We start from the raw sequence: 20,893 nt of genomic DNA on the forward strand, positions 1-20,893 counted from the left end.
ATTTTAAAGTTTTTAAATTTGTTAGAAATGTTGTTTTTAAATTTTGAATGCTAAGATCTTTATAATTTTCTGATTTTTTTTTCTTGCAAAATTTCCCCCACCTCTTTTTTTTTTTTTTTTGTTTCTTTTTAGTCTGAACCACTTTTTTTTTTTATAGTAGTTTGTAAATCGAGTTAGCCTCTTTTTTTCAGGATGTTCCTTCATAATGTTATGGAAAGCAGTTTTGTTTTACTCATTTTAACACATTTGATTAATTTCATTTTGCTTTTGGTTCAGTTCAGAGAATCACCAAGATGGTTGCTCTGTATTAATGAGCTTGTAAGTTTGCTGTGAATAATTTTATTTATTTTTTTTAGTCGCTTAGAATTTATCGACAAAGTATGTGAACTTTGAGCAGATTTATCCTTCCATAAGGAGCTCACGTACAGGATTATAACATAATTCCAAATAGTGAGTGCAAAACTCCTACTTTCTGTGCAGGTTTATAGTTATGCATTATGGCAAATAGTTAATTCTTCAAGCCTTTGGGAAATGTTTGTATAAATTCAGATTAAACTACTGTTCAGTTAAGAAAAAAAAGTTGTATAAAAATAAATTGTGGTCCGAAAGATCACCTCACTGCGAAATGTTGTTAGCTAATGTTGCTGCGTTTACTAGAAAGCCATTTTCAAATCGGACGATGAAGGTGAGTGCCACTAATTTCCCCTTTAAGTCCAATCAGGCGTGACGCAATGAGGAAGTTGCGGCAGTTTTGTATGAATGACTGGAATAACCTTGTGAAGAAAATCTTTTCAAACGATTATTTGAGCTAAATTGGGTGAGGGGGGAAATGAGCGGGATTGTATTTGTACTTTAGACTGTGGTTTAGCTGAGTGCGAAGTGAAATCTCCTGTTCTGCAGCTCCGTTCATTATGGTTTAATATTCTTACCATGCACCACTTTACCTTCATCAAGTTAGCCGACAAAAAGCACAACAAACTTCCTGTTACTTGGTCTATATTTGAAAGTATATAGATAGAAGATATTGCCGACTAATGTTTTGTTCTATCCTCAAGTAGAAAATTAAAGGCCAGTTTCACTTTTTTCCTTAAAAAATATGACCGAATATAATCAATCGGCATAAAAAGAAATTAGCAATGAAATGGAATTGAATTTATTTAAATTACGTCATATTTTAAAATAAATTGCATACAAGCAAGTCTGTTTTGCAGAATGGTGTTTTATCAGGAGTGCATTAAAGAAAATAAAAGGAATGCTGAATTTCTATACAGTACGAGTATATGGAAATTTTAATCTACAATTTTTTGTAACAATATGGCACAGAAAGTCTACAAAAAAATACTTTATAACTATATAAAATTGTTGCCTAGTAAAATAACCAGAATTTTTTTTCTACTGTTAGGTTATAAAGCATATAAAATAGAACATATTTAAAGGAATTATTTTTCTTTTGCGTAAATGTCATTCGAGTCATTTCCAAACTTGTGGGAAGTAAAAGAAAAAAAAAATAGACCCTTGATTAATATCTAAAAAGTATGTATGTTCATCAAAACAAATGCAATAAAAAATATACAGTTAATGAAATAAAAAAAATGCGCATGTTTGACTAAAATATAAATGTAAGTATTGTCCTTCAGTTGTTTCTAGTCATCTCGCTACTTTTATTTTGAAGCTGGACCTACACTTCCGGTCCAGTCCTCAATCTCTCCGTCCACCTTGACGACCCACCCCCTGTTAACCATTCTTATAATTCCATCAGAGGCGCTTCATCACCTTCACTCCATCAACTTGTCTTTTCTTCCCCTCCGTCCAACCCTGTCAATAACACCATTTTCTAAACACTTGAATTTCAAGGGGAGAAAAATGGCCAGCAGCTTCACGAGAATCCTCTCCTCCAAGAGAAACGTCGGAATCCTCTCGTTGGTCGGAGGCTCCGTAGCGGCTGGGTTTCTGCTCCATCGGGAACATGTCACCGCCGGAGAGCCTCTGCGCAGGAGATACCCCGCCAGGTAACTGCAATTCCGGCCTCTCTGGTCGTTATTTGATTTTTAAAAAAGCATTTTATGGACAATTATTTTTGCCTATAAAATTATTTTTTTTAACAAATTGGACGTCGTTTTATTGACTCTAAATTATACGTTTTTTTCCCTCTAAATAGTAACGGTTCGTTTTAAACGTTAGAGTTTTAAGCTAATGAGGGTGGAGGAGTGCAATATGGGGGAAAATAAAAACCTTTTCTGCTGGTCAGAAGTCCTCAAATATAGTGCTACCTGAATTATAAGGTCATAATTAGGTATGGGCCAGATTATGGCAAAAATACTCCCTTCTAATATACAGGCACAATGGGATTAACAAAATTAGCTATTCGACAGAGATTAGATTGGTGCTGAACGTCGAAGGCCAAAAGGGAGCAGAAACTAGACCTTTGCTTATCCCGGAAAATTAATAAACGTTTAATTTAGGACATGCAACAGCCATATGGAGACTATTGTGCCATATCTAGGTCAGAGAAAACCCGAATCATAAAGCACTGCCGAGCCACTTTACAACACATCATAAATCCAGCTTCATATACTCTTACGTATGAGATCTGAACGCGTAACAATAAATTATCTGGTTCTTCTGCATGTCTGCGTTTGTTGGATGAATAAATTGCACATTGTGTTGAAAAAAAGAGGTCATGTTGGATACAGTCTTGCTCATTATAATCACAGATTGCACAGCAAAGATCTATTTGTCACTGCAGGTTTAAAAAGCACTTCTTCCAACTGATCAATAGACTAGATGTTTACATACCAAAACTTATGTATTAGAAACATGTAATGACCAGCATTATTAAATAGATGCTATTTGGTGTCAGTACAGCAAAAGTTGTGTACGTGACTCATGGCACACCTGCCTGAACTATAAAACACGTCTCTATATGGAGATCAGTAAAACATTATCTGCTCCTCAGATAAAAGTCATTTCATTGATCACAGGTGAGGTAGCAGATAAAGGTTTTACACACAATTGTTCCTTATTCTACTCGAATGAATGAATGAATGTCTGCCGTCGATCTACAGTGAAACAGTAGAATGAAATTAAATCGTGTCTCTCCTATAAGTTGTAATCAGTACAAATTAAAAGCTAAGTGATGCACACCACTCTGTATGTAGCTATTTTTCTGTTTTGCTTCATCAACCTGCAAAACTATTTATTATTTATCCTTCAGCAAGTATTGTTTTTGGAATCAGGAGGACTGGGGCCAAAGGTGCATTTTAACAAAATATCTTAATGAAAATATTTTTTTTTAAATTATTTCAGTAATTGAATTACTGAAAAAATGAAAGTGATGGATTCCAAGTGCTTATTCTTATTTATGTGGATGACATTGACTTACTGCTAAAGGGAAACCTAAGCAGAAAAATTAGAACATTACATGAGACCAGTGAAGTAAAGCAGTTTTTTTTAAATACTAATATGTTGAGTAATTGCCTAGACAAGATAATCATGCCATATTCCTGCTTTTAAGCAAATGCAAGTTTATTTGTACAGGAAATCTTAGCAACAAGGCAAGTTAAAGCACCTTACATACATAACATAATAAACACTCATCAAAAGTCACAATCCAGACTAAAACAAATGATCTTCTGCTTGTTAAAGGCGACTCTTTTGTAGACGAGGATTTTTCTTTTGCTTTGATTTAAAGGAACTCAGTATTTCAGCATTTTACAGTTTTCTGGAAGCTCATGCAGCATAAAATCTGAATGCTGTTTCTCCATGTTTGGTTCTGGTTCTGGTGAACATTAGTATGTCTCTAATGTGTTTTTGGTGCTAAGCCGTTCAGTGATTTATAAACTAACAGAAGCATTTTAAAGTCTGTTCTCTGAGCTACAGGGAGCCAGTGGAAGGACTTTAGAACTGGGGTGATGTGCTCTGTCTTCCTGGTTTTAATGAGATCAGCTGTCTGATTGACTTTTCGGCAGAGCTGTGAAGACACTGTTGCAGTAATCAGTGTGACTAAACACCTAGATGAGTTTCTCGAGATCTTGTTGCGACATTAGTCCTTTCATCCCAGAAATGTTCTTTAAGTGATAGAAGGCCGACTTTGTTACCGTCTTTACGTGTTTCTGAAAGTTCAGTTCTGAATCCATCGCCACACACTGATTTCCAACCTAATCCGTAGTTTCTGGCTATAATTACTGAAGCTGACTCATCACTTTCTCCTTAGCTTCCAAAGATAATAACTTCAGTTTTGTTTTTTGTTGGAGAAAGTTGTGGCATATCCACCCATTGATTTTTTTTTCCCCCTCGGCATCTGTTCATTTCATGGATAGGTTCATTCATAGTCACCTGCTGAAATTATAATCTAGAGCTGTGTATCTTCCGCATAATGATAGTAATTTTATAATCTGAGCTAGCAGGACTGTGTGGATATTAAATAAGAAGAGTCCCAGGTTTGAACCTTGTGGAAGCTTGGAAAACAACTTGTGTTGCCTGTCAAAACCGAAATCTGAAAAGCACAACTTAAAAAACCCAAACTTGGTCTACTGGTCTAAAAAACCAGTAGACTGTATTAATTTAATCCTAAAGCCTACCATCTTCAGACTTTTTTAAATCCCAACATCTTCATTATTTAATTCATTAAAGTTAATGGCATTAAATAATTCATTGTTTGAATTTGATGTTGGGATTTGTGCCCCCCCTGCCCCTCTCTCTCTCTCTCTCTCTCTCTCTCTCTCTCTCTCTCTCTCTCTCTCTCTCTCATTAGTAAATAGGATTGTTGGATTGTTTACAACAGGGTATACTGTTAGTCAAAGGCCACAGGTTTAGATTTCTGTTGCCTGTGGGTAAAAAAACAAAACAAGTAACAGGTATTTTTAGTGAGTTAAAAGTTTCTGCATGGTGTCCAGAGCTCAGCAGCGCTGTCAAAGATCAATAGAGTCTTGCCTTATCTCATTTTCCTATTTGCACAGCGCGGAGTACCCTGACCTGCGCAAACACAACAACTGCATGGCCAGCAACCTGACACCGGCCATCTACGCCAAGCTATGTGATAAGGCCACGCCCAATGGGTACACTCTGGACCAGGCCATCCAGACGGGCGTGGACAACCCGGGCCACCCCTTCATCAAAACCGTTGGCCTGGTAGCCGGAGACGAGGAGTCCTACGAGGTCAGACACAACATCGGGACCGGGTTGCGGCTTTAAGCAAACTAAACTCACCTCCTTTAACTGCAGCTGGTGCATTTGTTGAAATCTGTTTTTGGTACATGCTGACACTGTTAATGGACTTTTAATGCAAGCCTTTAAAGCAACTTTGCCTTAAAAATATCACTATTTACTTTAGACAACAGTTGTAGACATTCATGAAAGGCTCCTTCATGTTCATGACAGTGTGTTATGTAAGTCTTATACACACCTCTTCAAATGAAATGTGACCAGATTTTCTTCTGTTTTCATTGTTGGCAAAAATGAACAGAATTCATGATGGCAAAGATACTTTGACAAAAAGAAGGCCTTCTGCACCGACCAAATAAAACTTGGTCCACTGGCAGATTATTCCGCTTATAACATGGGAAAAATGTCTTGTAATAAATGACTTTATCTACCAATGGAACAAGTACTTTTTCATTAATATTAAGGAATTATTTACTTAAATAAGCTCCTATATCTTGCTGAAAAGTTACTTGTACATTAGTTTTTCTTATTTCAAGTATACTAAGATGTTTGCACTATAAACTTGACCAAAATTACTTGGTAAGACTTTTATGTTTTTGTAGTGTGAGCCTGGTGGTAGAGGCGCTAGGACAGTTCACCTCACTTCTTTGTGTTTGAAAAAATGTTAAACGTTACAAAGATTCAGAGGTGTGTGAGCAGATGACATAAGTTCAATTCGTCAGATATAAAACCTACCTTAAGAAGTCTTTCCTGTCATTGTTACTGGTGTATAAAACACTATTTAAAATAAAAAGCGCTTTTAGCCTGGTCGGGGAGGCATGGAAAGCCTGGTGGCCCACCAGGCTCATAATACACTGGGAGAAACCCTGCAGGCAACATCAATAAAAATTGACATTGCTTTTATCTCCTTTATATAAAAACAAACTTTTATATAATTTCAGATCTAAATCTGAAACAGTCTTGGGTTTAACAGAATGTGTTTCCGTTTAGGTCTTTGCAGACCTCTTGGATCCTGTCATCAAAGAGAGGCACAATGGCTACGATCCCCAAGTAATGAAACACCCCACTGACCTGAATGCCACCAAGGTACTTCAGCTCTATTGTGCTGACTCAGCAGTCAGGTCAGATTTTTGGTTTGACCTCATTTTAGGGAAAATTCCTTTAATTCTTTTTTTTCTTCTAATTTCTTGAAACCAACTGGCACCATCTTGGATGTTATTAGTTTCTTATTTTAAAAAGGAATTGAATTGCTTGTTTATTTGCATTTTTTAATGTATTTCTAATATTGTGTAAAAGTAAAATGAGGCTTAAATGGTTAAATGAAACATCTGCAGAATGTGCCAATTTTTTTATCCACTTAATCATCAGAATAATTGATATACCGTATTTTCCGCACTATAAGGCGCACCTTATAATCCGGTGCGCCTTGTATATGGACCAATACTGCGCCACAACAGGTCTAGCAACTACGGTAAGCAGCCGCCGACTTCATTTTTGCCCGTAGAAGAAGAAGCGTGCAGTGCATGCTGGGATAGTTGTCAGAACGCTGGTTTGTTAATAAATTTTGACTGACCTATCAACATGATAATCAGCGCGTCTGCAGGTCATTTAGCACCATGTTCTCCACAAACATGCTGTGTGCGAACGGAGAAGGGTGACCATCGTCCGGCCACGCCCCGGCCCAGTCGCGGAAGGCTCTCCTCGCTGACCGGAGTTGGACTGTTTTGTTGACATTCTTTATGTCAACAAAGTGGCTTTAGACATTCATCCGGGGTGCTTCGACTAGGATTACCAAGGGACCAGCCCCTATACATTTAAAGCCGGGGTGTCGGGGGAAGAGAGACAGAGACTGCGGCGGCAGCGTGTCGGTTGGTCTGTGTTACCCAGAAAGCAGTTGGGCACAATATCGCAACACCAACATCGTGAGTGAAACAATGACTGTGGCAGCCTACTATATAAAGTACTCGGGGACCACTTCTCTATTATTACACATCCACATTTGTAGAGTCTACACGTTTGTCATACTCTACAAATGTGTATACAGCTGTAGCGTCTATTCTATGCGCCTTATAATGCAGTGCGCCTTATAGTGCAGAAAATACGGTAATTGCCCACCCCTCATCTTTTATTCTATAGTTTATCATTTAACATGATAATTTTCTTGACACGATTAGCATTTTGATTTATCGTTCTCATGATAAATTCTAATAAAATGATGTATTTTGTGGTCAGGATTGTTATTTTTTCTATTTTCTCCACCCTTAGCTCGACAAGAGCAGTCCCTGTGTGCAGTTTAGTGATATAAATCTCTTCTGTATGTGTCTGGTGTCCTAAAGAATCATGTTGGATTTAATTTCCCAATAAAATATTTTTTAATTTTGAATTTGAATCACAGATGGTTTTTCAAGTGCAGCATTTTGTGTTTGCCGGGTTATGATTGCTGTTCATCCACAGCCATCCAGTTACATAAGAAGAAATAATAAATAGTTCTTTAAATTCACGTTTATTGTTGTCACAATGTTGTGATAAAACTGTAAGTCCATATCTCCCGCCCCTGTAACCGCTTTACTAAAACAATTGTCCGTTGCAGCCCTAATCGACGAACTTCTCCAAACATTTCAGATCCAGTCCGGTGTTTTCGATGAGCGCTATGTGCTGTCGTCCAGGGTGAGGACCGGCCGCAGCATCCGGGGCCTGAGCCTGCCCCCCGCCTGCACCCGGGCGGAGCGCCGAGAGGTGGAGCGGGTGGTGGTGGACGCCCTGTCTGGGCTGAAGGGAGACCTGACGGGAAAATACTACAGTCTTACTCTGATGACCGAGCAGGAGCAACAGCAGCTCATTGATGTAAGTAATGCGTGCTTAATATCAGGAACGACAACTGTCTGGGCTAAACATTCGTTTTAACTCTTCTGCACGTTGGCAAGGTGGCGTAGGTCGCCATTTTTGGAACTTCTTTGGAATGCTGAATAACTTTGGTTCTTGAAAAAAAAATTTCCAGATCAGGTATCTGTGACCATGTGCAGATACACAGTACACATGGTACTTTAAATGGTATTTAAAGTGCCATTTAAAATGAAGAATTTCTTGTTCTGCTCATTTTAGAGCTAATGTTTACAGCTTCAAAATATTGAGAATGTGCCCGTTTTTTTTATCCACTTAATCATCAGAATAATTGATAGAATAATAGATGAGTGGTGGGCAATTATCATACCGTTTATCATTTATCGTGATAATTTTATTGACACAGTAAGCATTTTGATTTTTCGTTCTCACGATAAATTCTAATGAAATTATGTCTTTTTTGGTCAGGATTGTTATTTTTACTATTTTCATTATAGTAATAGTAAAAAAATTTCCAATGTGATAAAACTTTGAAAATAAACCACAAAATAATATATATGTGTGTGTGTGTGTATATATATATATATATATATATATATATATATATATATATATATATATATATATATATATATATAAACTATGCTTAAAATATTTAATTTTGTCCCTTTTGGCCTTCCATATAGCCACCTTCCTAAAATAATAACTTTTGGCAATAAAGAGTCAGTGATTTTTATTTTTTTATTGTTTTGTCAAAATTACTTCTGCGGAAAAAATTACTTGTACCGTTTTTTCCGCACTATAAGGCGCACCTTCAATGAATGATCTATTTTAAAACTTTTTTCACATATAACGCGCAACGCATTATAAGGTGCATAGAATAGATGCTACGGTAGAGGCTGGAGTTACGTTATGAATCCACTAGATGGAGCTGCACTAACCGGAATATCAACAAAACAGTCTGACTCTGTCAGCGAGGAGAGCCTTCCGCGACTGGTCCGGGGCGTGGCCGGACAATGGTCACCCTTCTTCGTTCGCGCACAGCATGTTCGTGGAGAACATGGTGCTAAATGACCTGCAGACGACCTGATTCTAGACGGTCGGTAGGTAGATAGGTCAGTCAAACTTTATTAATAGATTACAAACCAGCGTTCTGACAACTATCCCAGCATGCACCGCGCGCTTCTTCTACGGGCAAAATGATGTTGGCGCTGCTTACCGTAGTTGCTAGACCTGTTGTGGCTCAATATTGATCCATATATAAGGCGCACCGGATTATAAGATGCACTGTCGACTTTTGAGGAAATTGAAGGTTTTTAGGTGCGCCTTATAGTGCGGAAAATACGGTATTCAGAAGGTGATGATATGTGTTATGATGTTAATATGTTTTATAGTTTATTATCAGGTTACTTAGTAAAACAGTAAAACAAAAAAATCTTGTCCAGTCTAAGTTGTTTATAAAAAATTTATATTTTTTGTGTATTTATCAGGATCACTTCCTGTTCGACAAACCTGTGTCGCCACTCCTGACCTGCGCAGGCATGGCCCGTGATTGGCCAGATGCCCGCGGTATTTGGTAAGCAGACAATTTAAATCTTCAGCCTGTCAGGCAAATTGCATTTATCGTATTGGTTGTGCTCTGACGGGACTTTTCAACTTAGCGATGATTCGTTTTAAAAAACCTTTGGGTGAATTTTGCCTCGACGTTTCTGCTACTCCTTTGTGTTTTGCTGATTTGAGGTGAAAATGAGACGAGCAGCATTTCAGATTAACTGCAGGAATAAACCCCAGTTCCAATGTGCCTGACAGCCGAAATCAATCACCTTCCTCCATGTTTGTTTCCTCTGTAAAGCTTATCAGTCACTCCTCTTAATAATGCAAACTTCACCTCATCATCTCCTCTTTCAGTTAAACTACAGCTTCTAGTTTCAGCTGAACTAGAAGCTGTTTTTTTTCTCCCTCTGGCACTCCTCTTGTTTCTGTTACTCCCTTTATTCTGTGATCTTCTTTTCCTCTCCTCTTTCTCTCGTTCTGTCTTGTCTGGCTTTTCCTCCCTTGACGCAGACGCCACCCTCTATTAAAAAAGAAGAGAGTGGTTTGAAGGGAAAAATGTATTTTGTTGCTTTAAAATGTGAAACTCATGCTGAGAGATCGTCACCATGACGGGTTTCAGACAGGTGCTTGAAATCCTTGAAAATGCTTGAATTTAGTTTAGGTGTTTCCAAGGTTTGGAAAGTACTTTCTTTCTGTATAAAGTCATTGAAAGTGTTTGATATTCACATTGCATGATTTTGTAATAAAGTTCTATCTAACATTTGATTAAAAACCGAAATTTGTTTCAACTATTTACAGTTGAAACCAGATATTTTCATACATCTAATAAAAAGACAGTTGGATCAGACTAAACCTTTCTTATTTTAGGTCAGTTTAAAATTAGCAAAATTATTTCTATTTGCCAAATGGCAGAAAACTTAGCGAGAACTTTTTTTTTTTTTTGAGAGTTTTGTAACTTTCTCTATATATTGTGTTTAAGCATTTAATTTGAGCAGGAAGTCCTTTAAGATTTGTTTGGACTGTTTCGATGCAATGAATATTTATTATTCCTAATGACTCAACAAATTATCGATCTGTTTATTGAAATAATATATTCTAATTTTAAACAAAGTTATTAAAACTGGGAACTTTTTTATTAAATTTGAGTTTTGTTCTTGAACCAATCAGGTGTGTGTGTGACAGAAACATTTCAAAACATAAAATTGTGTTACATTTCAGATTACATGGAATACTATCACAAGACTATTAATGTTGGACTAATACACCACATGAGAGAATAAAATTGGTGAAAAACTGATTATTTTACTTTAAAACTTGTATGTTTGTTTTGATCTAAAAAGATTAAAAAATTTATTACCCAACAGATTTATTATCTGGCCAGTATTTGTCAGAAATGTACATTCGGCTGTTATCGTCAGTCATGTCATTTTAATTTTTTTGGCTTTATGATTAGAGAACAAATGGCATCGTTAAATTTAAAGAATAAACAAACAACGTTCGCCATGTTGAATTTACAAAAAAATATTTTTTTTCAACTGCAAAATATTTCAAAGTGCTGTCGTCGTCACAATGTCAGTGTTGTTAAAATACAGTAAAATCCAGTAGGATATTTAAAGCTCCGTCCACTCAGATCCTCCATGCCGTCCCTGTCCTCAATGACCACACCAGATGTAGACATTTAATGGTGCTAAAAAAAAAATCTTCATCACTAAAAGCTCAAATTGAAATGAAATTCATCCTGGCATTCGCTGTGTTTCCTTTACAAATTTGCAAGAAAACCTTGTCAATATTCCAAAAAGTTTCAAAAAACACAATTTCACACTTACGGTGTTTCCATTAAAGAACAAGGTTACTCAAAACGGGTGTGTTTCCATGAAGCAAACTTATTTTCAAAGTGTCAAACTGAGCAATGACATGGCTCCTGAGTGCGTGTGAACAGTTAATTGACACTGTGGGTCTGTGCACCTGAAAAGAACAGATGGTGCTACAATAGCATGCGTCCGAACTGTTTATAAAGTAGAAAACCTCCCTGTTTGCAGGCACAACAATGAGAAGACCTTTTTGATTTGGATCAATGAGGAGGATCACACCAGAGTGATCTCCATGGAGAAGGGAGGCAACATGAAGAGGGTCTTTGAGAGATTCTGCAGAGGCCTCAAGGAGGTAAGACATGCTCGCAGTTGAGACTGGATCCTTCCCGATTACTTAAAGGGGCAGTGTTATGTGTTTTCCAGGCACACAGTGCCATTTTACAGCATGATCAAGTAACTGTGCTGTCGTCAGTAGTTTTAAAAATGCTATATAAAGATATCAAATATGTCTCTTTAAAACCTCCCATTCTTTCTGAAGCTCCACCTTCAGGAAGTCATCACAGCATGGCTCCTCTATTAACATTTAAAAAATGTTTTCACCAGTGAAGCACTGAGACGTAGCTCCTATAATGAGCTCAGCAGATGCTCAGTTCCACCAGGTGTTTCCTAATTGCTGCTGGCTAGTCTGAAGGAGCTAACAGAGCATAAAATGCTCTGTTAGATGGAAGCTTGGTTGCTTGGAAACTGCAGCTCAGAGGAGGAGCTTCGTCCTCGAAGGCGAAGCTAGGTTCCCCCAGGGCGTTTTACACAGCTCAGTGGTTGCCATGGAGATTAAAGTATTTCTCAAATATGAATGAAAGAATCAAAGCAAACGTCCAGGTGTGTTTTTGATGAGGGAATAACATAATAACATGATGCGAGCCTCAAAAAAGTCAGTTTCACATAATACTGCCCCTTTAAGATGTTGAGGGAAGACATAAAGTAAGCAGCTATTCTGGTCGATATTTGTCAGTGTGATCCTAAGTGTCTCTGTGGCAACTTGATATGCAGCCCAGAACTGAGTCTGCTGTGCATTATCTAATATAGATGTGCTTATATTGTTATGGTTGGCTGTTTCTGCTGCTAGACGGCTTTCTAAACTCAATGCGGGGCCATTAGTGTTGTCTAAAAACAGGAAGACGTCCTCCTGCTTCCAAAATAAAGCCTATTGGTAGACGTACAGGACGCACCGTCCATGTGTGGACGATGCGTCCAAGTTATTTCCTATTCGACGAGTAAAGGAGAAGTAAAAATACCACAGCTCTTTCCTACAAGTTTGATGTCTCACTCACACTTTCACAGTCATACAGGGGATTTTTTTTATTTGTGTGTGCGTACGCGCACGTGTGTGTGTGTGTGTGTGTGTGCGTGTGCGTGTGTGTGTCATGCATGGTTTGTAGAAAAAATAAAATGCTGTTGAGCGGTTGCCTTGATTTAAACTCCTTTGCCCCCCCCCCCCCCCCCCCTCAGGTGGAGCGGCTGATCCAGGAGAGAGGCTGGGAGTTCATGTGGAACGAGAGGCTCGGCTACATCCTGACGTGCCCCTCCAACCTGGGAACTGGACTCAGGGCCGGCGTCCACGTTAAGCTGCCCCGTCTGAGCAAGGTAACGCACGAGCTGAAGCGGAGCCTGACGAGAAACACACAACTTTACATGGGTTTAGTCATGAGGAGCAGCCGGAGCTGCGTTTACATTGCAGAAGGTGTCTGAAAAAACACGATTTTGCAGTTGTTGTGTTTCTGTTAAATAAGTCATGTAGAAATCACTTTTGAATAAGCTTGTTCACTCGATAAGTTATTAAAAATTAAAGCAGCGACAGATGTAAACAGTTACATGAGATATGTTCGTAATTCATCCATGGCACTAGCGCTCATCATCCATCAGCCTCCAGAGGAGGTGTTCAGGTGTTGGAGCGACAAGCAGAAGAGTTATGGATTCAACATGTTAGTAATACACAACTCATTATGAACGGTGAGAGCTCTGGTGGGACCAGCTGCACATTGTCTGAAAAAACAAAAACAAACCATCACCTTCCTGTTGTCTTCTTTGTTGTTTCCAGCAGCAGTAATGCTCACGTTGTTGATCACGTGACTCCTGTGATGCAATAAGTGTTTTCATTGCAGTTTTGCGAAATACATCCTTGTAAATATGGCCGAAAAACCACCTCATCCCAGCACTAAGACATTTTACTGGAAAATGTGTTTCAGTTAAGCAAATTTATTTTCATAATTTCAATTTCATGGCTAATAGAATCGCAGCGTTTGTCTGCGTCAAATGTTATAAAGATGGATAATACATTTATTTCCAGAAGTATTAACGTCTCTTTTATCTTTCCACATTTTGTTACATTAAAACTGAAAACTGACTGTTCTTGTTTTGTTTTGGTTTTTACCCATTTTCTTTGCAAAATAGTTCAAACTTGGTCAGAATGGATGGAGAGCGTCTTTGACCGGAACTTTCTGGTTTGACATTTGGGGCATCATGAATAAAGCGTGCGTGCACACAAAAAATGTGCGGTGCCATATTTTACACAAAAGTCAGCATGTATAAAAATTAACTTTGCGTCAAGGTTTGTGTAAATATGCGCACACTTTTTCGCGGCAGCCACGCAAACTTTTTCTGTGGACAATATCAAACCACAAAGCGTCAAAACTCCCCAAAATACACTGAAATCTGACGACATTCGGTGTTATTTAGACCAACAAGCATCAAACCCGATGTTTTTTATGATTTTAATATTTTGTTTAAATGTAAACAATTAAACTGAACCGCATTTATCCTCAGACAATAAGCTAACATGCACACAAAATAAAGAAGATAAAAATAAAAGTAGTGAAAACCTCGCTCGAATGTAAATAGTAATTTTCCTCAGTTTTTGTCTCATAAAGATGTAACACATTGGTCCGTGAGCTGAAGCGCATGGAATGCATCTGCGGGGTAATTTCATTCTCACTGAAAGAACAAAACAGGGTTGGATCAGCAGATTAACTCAAACCTGCTGATTAAAAATAATCAACAGGTCTTATCACACACTGGTACCAAATGGTATTAAAAATGAGTAAACCCATCCAGCAGATGCCTGGTGATTTGTGTCTTATCAGCATCCAGGCTGACTCCTCTCGTTTTTGCCGAACAGGATCCACGCTTCAGTAAGATCCTGGACAGCCTGCGCCTGCAGAAGCGCGGGACGGGCGGCGTGGACACGGCGGCCGTAGGCGGCGTGTTCGACATCTCCAACCTGGACCGCCTGGGACAGTCTGAGGTAGGGACAAAACATGACGTGTAGCACGTCCAACTGTTTCACTAGAGTTTCCTATCTGTTAATAACAAACGCATTCAGTTTATGCAAATTAGAGTTTGTCATCTTGAATTATTTTTGTTTATAAGAGTTGAAGAGCCGGTCACAAAATGAGTCCCAGGTAATTTGTTGCTTTTCTTTTTTTAAATATGTGAAAACTCGCTGTTCAGATTCAAAGTCTAGTAGTTTCTGACGGTTGCTTCAGATCCACTGCAGGCTTGGTTTTGTCTATGCAGAAATGTTTTGCCATCTTTTTTTTTTTTTTTACGACAAGGAATAACAGGATCTAAATATGGTGTTTGTCTCCTACTCAGGTCCAGCTGGTGCAGACTGTGATCGATGGCGTCAACTACCTAATTGAGTGCGAGAAGCGGCTGGAGAAAGGCCAGGACATCAAGGTGCCAGCACCCCTTAAGCAGTTCAAGTAGACACTGGTCCCTTCATCGCTGCACACAAACCTCTGGGCACACACACACAAACACACACACCAGACGTGTGCCCATAGATATTTCAAAAAGATATCTATGTTGTCGCCTCATTCATTATTATTATTACTCTACCATCACTATGCTACTTATCTAATCAACGACCCCATCTCTGCTCCTCAGTATACTCTATCACTTCATTTATATGTAATATGTAACCGTCTGGCTGGTAACGTCCCAGAACTTCATCAGACTCAAAACGCTCCGAGCTCAGATCATAATTTTGCTCTAAAAGGATAAAAGTGATTTATAGAGTTATGGAAGCTGTGGGGCTGTTTTATTAAAGCAAAACAAAAATAATTAGCTTCTCTGCATGGCCAAAAATGTAAAAAAAAAAAAAAAGATCAACAACACTTCCCTTCCCGTTGCTCCCACCTTTACTCAGCCGCATGTCCTGCACTCTGCCCACGTCACCGCCCCCTCCCTCCTGCGTGGTGATTTCCCTTCCTACCTGGCACTTGTGTAGTCCCATACGTCCGTACTCCGTCCTCCATCGTGGAATGTGTGTACATAGTTTCTTTTCAGAAGTTTGATGATTTATTTTGAATGTAGATTTTAGGTTTTATTTTCCAAGCAGAAGGCTGGAGAGATGTTTGTTTTCTCCAGCAGATGTGTTCGTCGGGTTCTAATGTTCCGAACACACACTTGGCCGGGTCGGGCTCCGTACTGTAAGCTCCTGAAGCAATATCGTTTGAGCCATAACAGATTGTCACACTGTCATGCCTTTTATTAAACAAATCATCTATTTAACAGGTAGCACCTCTGTTTGTGTCTCATTTCACAATAGACTGCTGCTTTTTTTTTTCTTTTAGCTTCTGTATCAGCTTTTTGAAATCCGGTGGATTTATTTCCAGTAAACAAGAAGCCCGAGCTTTAGGTAACCATGGCGACTAAGCTTTCGGGTTGTAATTGTGATTAGCATGGTTCCTTGATGCCATGTGACCCATCTTTAGTAAAAAATAAAAATAAAAACTTGTTCACACTGTTCCTATTTTCATACAGACATAAGTTCTTTTGTTAAATGTATAAATTCAAACACTGTTTCATAAAACTTTTTACATTTTGTTATATTACAACCACAATTGTGTTATATATTTTAATAGCATTTCACCTGATATATAGTAACTCAAAGAGATGCACAATTGTAAAGTGAAGGGGAAATGGTGCATGCTTTTACAAATTTCTTACATACTCAAGCCAAACAAACTGTAGAGCCTTTGCTGTATCTTTAGATGCTGAAAAGGCATTTGACAGGATTGAGTGGAAGTACTTATTTAATGTTTTGGAGAGTTTCGGGATAGAGGGTGATTTTCTGAAATGGATCGAGATACTTTACAGTTTCCCATCAGCCTGTGTCATGACTAATGGTGTTCAATCTCCACCTTTTACAATACATAGGGAAACTCGACAGGGTTGTCCTATCCCCGCTTCTGTTCGCTCTTGCACTGGAGCCCCTAGCAGTGGTTATTAGGTCACAACAAAATGTGCATGGTGTGATGATTGGTAAAATCCATAAAATAGCGTTATAGCAGACGATATTCTGTTATTTGTAACAAAACCTGACATCTCAATACCAGCTATCTTATCCACTATTTATGAGTTTGGTTCCTTTTCAGGGTATAAAATCAATTTTGATAAATCAGAAGCAATGCCATTAGGTATTGCTACTGTCAGGACCTACCCTCTAGGTGTTCCCTGAGATGTTCCCAACATGGCTTCACTTACCTGGGAATTAAGGTGTCCCCTAACCTGTCAGAACTATGGAAGCTTAATTTCTCTCCAATAGTTAGTAAAATAAGAGGGACTTAGAAAGGTGGCATGACCTTCCCTTATCATTTATGGGGTATAAGTTTAATTAAAATGAACATTTTCCACGGCTTTTGTATCCCCTCCAAATGTTACCTTATTGGCTATCCAAAAAAGTCTCTACGGATATAGAGAGAGCATTCTCCAGATTCATTTGGCATGGCAAGAGACCACGACAGAAAATCAAAGTTTTACAGCTTCCTGTTGACAGAGGTGGCTTGGCTTTGCCAGACATCTACTATTACAATTGGGCTTGCCATGCTCGTTATCCGTGGGAGTGGTTACAGGCTCATCTTAACTCGAACTCTTGTCTGGATTCGTGGGCTTCTCAGCCTGCTTCTTTGTGGAGCCTCACCACCGGAGATGGGAAGAAGCTATCAAGAGATATTAAACATAATCCAATCATTTATAACACAATTAGAGTGTGGCAGAGAATTTGGAACCACACAGGAGGTGGGCTCTGCTCCTCACTCCTGACACCTCTCATAAGAAACCAGGACTTTTCCCAGGCCTTAAGCCCAACATTTTTGACCTGTGGTATAGCAGAGGAGTGAGAGTGATCGGAGATCTGTTTACAGAGAATGTACTTATGACATTTCAACAATTACAGTTAAAATTTGGTATTCCTAAAGAAGACTTTTTTGGTTTTCTTCAAATTCGCCATTTCATTGGTTCTTTGGCTCTCCCCTTCTGGCTTGGTCACACACAATGAGATTGAGAAATTCCTTGTTGACCGGAAAAAACTTAGGCATTTTATTTCTGCTTTCTATGCAGTGCTTTACTCTCACCCAGGTGGTGCTGGGGACATTGCGCGGAAATGGGAGGAGACCTTGATACAGTATACATTGAGGATGACTGGCAAGAAGCCATTAATGTAGTTAATTCAACTTTATATGTAATACGCTCAGAGAGACAGTATAAAATTTACATCGCTTACATATAACACCTTTATACTGAATAAGATGGATCGCAGCTTTCTCCCTATGTACAAATGTGGAAGAGAGGTTGGAACGTACTACCATTATTTCTGGCAATGCAAATTGATTAAAAGATTCTGGGGTGCAATTTCTAAAGAGCTGAGTGACATGTTTCATATAAAGATCAGATGTGACCCAAGTCTGTTTCTTCTTGGCCTCCCTTTAAAATCAGTCACTCTGACACAATCACACTTTAAACTTTGTGACAAATTATTGCTTCTGGGTAAAATATGCATTTTAATTAATTGGATTAAAGCCTCCAACTGTCACACAATGGTATAGAGAAATATTTAGGGTTCTCCCTCATGAAATGATTAGTGCAGTTCTTAAGGGTAATGAAAAACATTTCCTGGATATGTGGTCTCCTGTGCTTAGCTATCTACCTAAAGAGTTGAGGCAACTTGTGATGAGAGGTCAGAATCCTATAAAGTGGATTCTGACCTCTCACCAGGTCTTACGTAAAGAACACCTTCCTTTTGTATCACTATGCATCTCTCTTTTTCTTTGTTTTATCACCCGGCTAGGTATGTTTGTGTTGTCAGGCTTTAAACATGTCTATAAATGTCTGCTGACCATTGGATACATGATTTGACATAATGTGACATTGTACAGCGGCTTTCCACTTTTTATTTTTCGTGTGTGTGTGTGTGTGTTTTTTGTTTTGTTTTGTTTCTCTTCTTCACATACCCATGTAAGGTTATAGGCAGTACAATGTATGTTGTTATGTTCTATTTTCTCTACTTGTGCAAACATAAAACTAATAATAATGTTTATTAAAAAAAATAATCTTACGAAGCAAAAATCTGAAAGGTGTGGCGTGCATTTGTAGTCTGCTCTCGTGGAAATATTTATCCACTCTCCTTTGCAAAAATAGCTGAAGAACAATCAAATCTGGACTGTCTTCTGAACATCAGTTTTTGAAGGTATTGCCACAGATTCTCAGTTAGATTTGCATCTGGGCTTTGACTAAGCCATTTCTGCTCCTGAAACGTAAGCCTCTTTCCTAGTCTCAGTTGTTTTACAGCCCTCCAATTCCATCAGGTCTCTGGCAGATTTAGGTTTGCAGTAAAAAAAAAACCCATAATTTTGCCAATGTATATGATTAGATGTAATGTTACTGTTTTTGGAGTGACCTATCAGATTATCAGATATAAATCTGATAATCGATGGAGGAAGCAAAACATTAAAAACATAGCTCATTTCTAAAGATGAATCATGAATATACTAGCATCAGGTCTATGACTTGATGCTATGAATATACTAGCATCAAGTCATAGACTTGATACTAGCATCAAGTCTATGATTTTCAATCATAATGATTGAAAATCATTATATAAATGATTTTCAATCATTTATATAATATGGTAGTGGACGGTGGTAGGACCCGGATATTAACAACAAACCAGAAAATGTTCAGTTGTCATTTAATAAATAATAAGGAAATTTAAATGGAGCTCTGGAGGTATAATGGAGGACCCAGCAGTGAAAGAAGAAGAAAGAGGAGCGTAAATGCTGCGGAAGAAGTGGGAATGACAAAACGACCAGAAGAGCGAATCGCAGGTGAGTGGGCGCAGCTGGGGAAGGGAGCAGAGAGAGGCGAATGAGGAAGTCATAAACAGCTGGAGAGGGGAGCAGAATGGTAGGGTGACGGTGAAGCAAAGCAGAGAGAACTTAAGGAGAGAAAAACTGAAAATGAACAGGAAACGGAAAGAAACACTAAAACGGGGGAAATACGTTTAAAGCAGAAATAAATGAACTAACAAAAGGAATAACTGAAATAGCAAGATCCAAGAAAACGAACAAAACCTGAACATGAATGAGAACCAAAAATCCAACAATCAATAGAAAAGCACAATAAAAAGTGGTTTATGTGAATAAGGGTTAAGACGGACATAAATGCTTTTTGGCATGCCACTTTGTAAACATAATGTAAATAATGCATATAAATTAAAATCCATAGTCTTTTTTTTTAATCTTTTGAGAGATACACGTCTCATTTCCGATCAAAAATACATTTATTTGTTGGATATAATAGTTTTAAATCTTAATCCACCCAGAAATATGAAAAACTCTCGACTTCATTTCATGCTTCTCTGGCTAAAGCTCCCCTCCTCACCCAGCCAATCGGTTTTCACTTGTTTTTCATCCTTACACACAGATTTAATCCTCCAGTGCGGCTCCATCGAAATGCTCCGGCCCGCTCACCAAGCCCTTTGATTTGAACGGCTCTCTGTGTTTTTCTTTGCGGCGTTGGAAGTCTGTAACAAGAGCTTTGTCCCGTTGCGAACAAACGCATATTTTCTTGTCGCGATGAAACGGCCAACAGATTTCTAAGTGTTTCTGTCTGGCGGCCGACGGGACAACAAGGCTTCCACTGTTGTGAGGAGACACGGCTGAGACGTCAACAATAGGTGGTGTGAGGCACGAGAGAGCAGTTTCTCTCTCTATTTGTTTTTTATTTATTTTTTGAAGGGTTTTGGAGAAAGAAAAAAGGTTCTGATGTCCCAAATACGCCCAGATTTCCTCCCTCACTCAGCAGTCAGAGCGTGTCACCACGGTGGATGGCTCATCTTCTCCTTGCTCCAAATATAGAAGAGGAGCAGCATGGTTGTCATGACAACTCCTCTGAGAAGCAGTGGGGCTCGTGTGGGGCGGGGGTAGCTGTCTGTCGATGGGGCTTTGTGGGAACAGGAAGAACATCTCTGCAGTACAGAAGTGTGACTTAGACTCGCCGTGTCTGTCAGCTTCTGTCTCAGCTCTGCAGGTTTACAGTAAACAGCAGCAGGTGTGGCAGAAAGGCATCATGGGACTGAAGGATTACCACAGTCCACTGATCTCCTGCAGGCCTAAAGCAGTAAGATATGATGACGGAAACGCTGTAGAAACAAGAACTTTTTGCAGCAATACTCGTCCTGCTCA

The 20,893-nt window shown here is 38.7% G+C and overlaps 1 protein-coding gene across 1 annotated transcript; it reads left to right on the plus strand.

The window, feature by feature from the left end:
• The first annotated feature begins 1,698 nt into the window (after positions 1 to 1,698).
• LOC103465691 (creatine kinase U-type, mitochondrial-like) lies at positions 1,699 to 15,947 on the plus strand. Its single transcript, XM_008410755.3, has 9 exons — positions 1,699 to 2,009; positions 4,959 to 5,157; positions 6,154 to 6,249; positions 7,786 to 8,007; positions 9,495 to 9,580; positions 11,598 to 11,721; positions 12,879 to 13,013; positions 14,545 to 14,670; positions 15,021 to 15,947. Exons 1-9 carry the CDS (start codon positions 1,864 to 1,866, stop codon positions 15,132 to 15,134), a joined length of 1,248 nt encoding a protein of 415 aa, XP_008408977.1. The 5' UTR covers positions 1,699 to 1,863; the 3' UTR covers positions 15,135 to 15,947.
• Positions 15,948 to 20,893: the final 4,946 nt, after the last annotated feature.

The sequence above is a fragment of the Poecilia reticulata genome, chromosome 6, assembly GCF_904066995.2.
Source record: "Poecilia reticulata chromosome 6, P_reticulata-male-v2, whole genome shotgun sequence".
NCBI classification, from domain to species: domain Eukaryota; kingdom Metazoa; phylum Chordata; class Actinopteri; order Cyprinodontiformes; family Poeciliidae; genus Poecilia; species Poecilia reticulata.